This window comes from Lottia gigantea (assembly GCF_000327385.1).
Source record: "Lottia gigantea unplaced genomic scaffold LOTGIsca_143, whole genome shotgun sequence".
Lineage (NCBI taxonomy): Eukaryota > Metazoa > Mollusca > Gastropoda > Lottiidae > Lottia > Lottia gigantea.
In genome coordinates, this window is record NW_008707672.1 from 543,441 (window position 1) to 547,634 (window position 4,194).

The 4,194-nt window shown below is 31.4% G+C and overlaps 1 protein-coding gene across 1 annotated transcript; it reads right to left on the minus strand.

The window, feature by feature from the left end:
• Positions 1 to 676: 676 nt before the first annotated feature.
• Positions 677 to 2,838, minus strand: LOTGIDRAFT_172881 (hypothetical protein; the record flags this gene model as incomplete). Its single annotated transcript, XM_009050066.1, has 3 exons — positions 677 to 996; positions 1,726 to 2,064; positions 2,775 to 2,838. The coding sequence occupies 3 exons, from the start codon at positions 2,836 to 2,838 to the stop codon at positions 677 to 679; spliced, it is 723 nt and encodes a 240-aa protein (XP_009048314.1).
• Positions 2,839 to 4,194: the final 1,356 nt, after the last annotated feature.

The window sequence follows — 4,194 nt, forward strand, 5'->3', positions numbered from 1 at the left end:
TAATAATAGAATAACTAGAATAATAACAACTGTTACTCCAACTGAACATCCTAGAATTATTGATACTGTAATAGAAATGGAGTTTTACATCCTACTGTAATAATGATAATAGAATACCTAGAATAATAACAAATGTTACTCCAACTGAACATCCTAGAATTATTGATACTGTAATAGAAATGGAGTTTTACACCCTACTGTAATAATAATGATAATAGAATAACTAGAATAATAACAACTGTTACTCCAACTGAACATCCTAGAATTATTGATACTGAAATAGAAATGGAGTTTTACATCCTACTGTAATAATAATAATAGAATAACTAGAACAATAACAACTGTTACTCCAACTGAACATCCTAGAATTATTGATACTGGAAAAGACAGAAATCTATGTTTCTTGTTTTTTTAGAAGGAATCAGAAAGAATGATAAAAATGAATTTAGAAGGAAATACATAATTAATTTTATATAGAAAGCCTCCTTATTTTCATTTAATCAGATAATTAGAATCTTTTACGCCGTTGCAATGATCATTTTTGGATAATGTGTATCTATTGAAAGCTGGGTGGTCTTGAATGGAGAGGAAAGTTTGTTATTTCTATTTGACTCGATATGTAGAAATTCCAGCATTTATTGTCAGCGATTGGCCAGTGGGTATTTTATTGTGATGATTATATTTTGACCGGAGGTTGATGACTCAATCTATCTGAACATAACTCACACGGTGTGTTAGCGTCGTTATCATCTTCATCATCTTCATCATCTTTTATCTTCACAATATCCCCTGTAGTCCTCTGATTTCTTGTGGACATGGTAGTTGAGGAGGGTATGTTTGTTTCTTTATCCTGCTTAGAAACATTGTCTACTGTTTGAGACACGACAAACGTATTTGTTAATTTCGCAGTATGTCCTGTTGTAGATTGTAATGTGGTTATTGATGCTGTTTCAGTGTTCTTATTTAGAGTCTGACATGTAGCTGCTACAGTATAATCTGAAAAAGCGAGATGAATAATATAGAAAGAAATGTAAATTGTGTGATAATATAAACCTTCCAAAATTATATCAGTACTGCATAGTATTCAAAGTATAGCAGTCGTTGGTCTTACCTTATAAAGACCTTTTTATCTTAAATCGTACAGCAAATGTATATGTTATACTTAAAAGGAGTTTGCTATCCCGAACGATATCTACTATTTGTTCAGAGATTGACGAGGCTTGATGTTTAAGATGAGAGAACTTATCAGTGATTAACCTTTCAACATTTCCAAGGAATTGCAGATTTAAAAATACTTTTTGGAAATACTTTTTAGTTGAGGATTTTTTTTATTTAAAACTTTAAGATAAGTCCAGGGTCATATTTCTATAGAATTTTCAATGAAAATATATTTTTCATTACTATTATTTTAGCAAGAATAGTCGAATTGATTGATTTATGTGTTGGAGGGCACAGTTTCGACTTCATTAGAAATAATAATGTTTAAAACAATCGATTATACTCTAAGAATTTAGAATGATTGTCAGAATAATCTTTAATGTTTTTTAAGAATGCCATTGAGTATTGACAATCTTTTGTATATTCGCATTGGGACAATGTGATGAAGTTTTGCCTAGAGTCATTTGGTCCGTAGGTTTGTATTCCATAATATAGAGAAGCTTTGCTGGTGAACTATCTTGAGTAGTTAATTTTATTGCTCAGAGTGTTATGAAAATCAGATATTACCTGGTGACTTTGTTATGACGTTCAAATTAAAACACAAGTCTCCAGAACCAATCTTTTTTTTATTTTCCATCCGAACATATAGAGTACCATTCCAATCCATGTTAAATGTAGAATTCTCGTGCTTGCTTTCAACTTTAGTAGTATTACCATCCAACCAATATATACTGTCGTTACAGGAAACAGGAAAATGGGTTATACTGATATTTGTATTTAAAGGATTTAAGGTATCCCTAAGTTTGTGTAAAGTTATTTGACATTCACATGGTACTGTATCATTATTATAACCAGAGAGAGTTACTCGTCTTACAGGTTTCCTGTTATTACTACTACAAACAGAACCTATCAACAAAATAAAGACAGAGTTAGAGAATTATTCCCGAATTAAGTTGAAAGTTTGTTGAAAATGAAATGGATTTATATTGACAATATCATTTATTTCGTAGACAATAAAATGTTAATATTTGTATTTAAATTTTGCAATGAGGTTACTCTATATGTTTGTAAAGTTATTTAACATTCACATGGTCCTGTATCATTATTATAACCAGAGAGAGTTACTCGTCTTCCAGGTTTTCTGGTTTTTCTGCTACAAATATTACCTTGAATTAAAAAGTTCAATCTATTGATAATGCTGTGTGTGTACAAATGAAAAGTTAAAAATCGAGAATATATATTTCGTACTTGACATTCGAGAGTATCTTAACATAAACAATGATGGATGGTAAATAAATCAACTAGTTACTTCCCGTGCCAGATAAGCATCAAAATAATATCTACAGGGGAAATCTGATAAAAATGCAAATCAGGACGTTTCATGACGTGTTTTCTATGAGTGAATCAACTTGTTGTAATAACATGTAGAATAAAATAACAAAAAAGGGACAATCTATGTGTGTATTTTGAGCGTTTTGTCATTATGATTAGATGAAGAGCCGAAGCAAAAGCTCTGTAGACGTATATCTATGCTAATAAGATTGTTAAATTTCAGGGAAATGGAAACCAAACGGTTGCTGATAGTGCTGAAAGTGGAGAAAACCTGAACAACTTACCTAATTGGACGAAATGATAGCTTCCTACTAATAACAGGTATAATGTTAAAATATATAACATCATATTTTTTACTGTTAGAAAAAAATATTTAATCTCCTTCCACCATTTAATACGAGATCATCCCTTTAATAATAATAGGTTACGCTCAATGTCTTTCGAAATCAATACATGTATCTTATATTTACACACTTGTGCAAACCTTATGTGACACTTTGTATAAATAATGAAGTTTCATACATGATTGAATAATTTCCCTACAGACACTAGATATCCTTACTTCCTTGTTAAAAGACCGTGTTCTATTAATAAACTGTCATATCAACAGGTAAAATATCTCTATACAGCACGACAATAAACTAAAATTCTTCTGTAATAACGTTTAATATCCTAAACTGTATAGAGACTCATAATCTAAAATCCCACTTTAATTCATACTAGTATTAAATGGGCAAGTCTTGAAACGCATTGAATTTTTGTGTATCGCGATATAGAAAACTTTTTTATAGGATCAAATATCGTGATATAGAAAATGTCCCGAAATCAACTCTTTGTCATGTTATGAATGTTTAGTCTAATATAAACTGGTGCATGAGGCCCAAAATCTAAGGCACATTGTCAAATTTTGATATAAGTAACCCAAACAATTTGGTAACGAGGCTGTTAAATGTTGTATTCCCGTTGTAATGTTTGTAATAGTTATAGTAATATCATTTCCCTTATCAAACTCTAGCGTTTACCAAAATGGAAGAGTATCAGATATAGGTGGTTTAAACATGTAAGGAACACATCATGAACAGCTCTCGAACAACCAATACATTGTAGCAAGGGAATTCATGGGCTGAAAGAGGTTGGGTGTCTGATCTCTGGCCAACTTTCATAAAATGCCAAAAATTGCTCTATTGAGGTTCATCAAATGGCTATAGGCTTACTTGAAGAAGTTAGCTACGATTGAGATACATTGACCCGGGTCATAGAAAGTTGTCTAATGGCAAGCCTTTAAGGAGCCATGTTACATAATTTGTTTACAGGTTTCATTTTGGCCTATTTTATAAAATATAATCCAGGAAGAGTTTCGAAAACTGATTAGCATAAAATTACCTACTGAATTTCAAAATAAATAGTCGAGGTTGGACGACGTTTAACCAACTGCTAAAATCTTATGATCATATAGTCTTTTTACGATAATATCGTGACGGTATACCGGTACATAAATAATGCCATATCGAATATTCCGGTTTTTTACTCATACCGGTTTTTTCGATAATATCGTACCCAATTCTATGGCAACTTTGGGCCACCATACTTAACCTATTAAAACTGTTAAATTTTACAGACGTCATTGCTCAAGAACAGATTGGTATGATACCTGAAACTATTTCTTTTCAGATGACCGTTCGATATATATCGGGGCTCGCATAA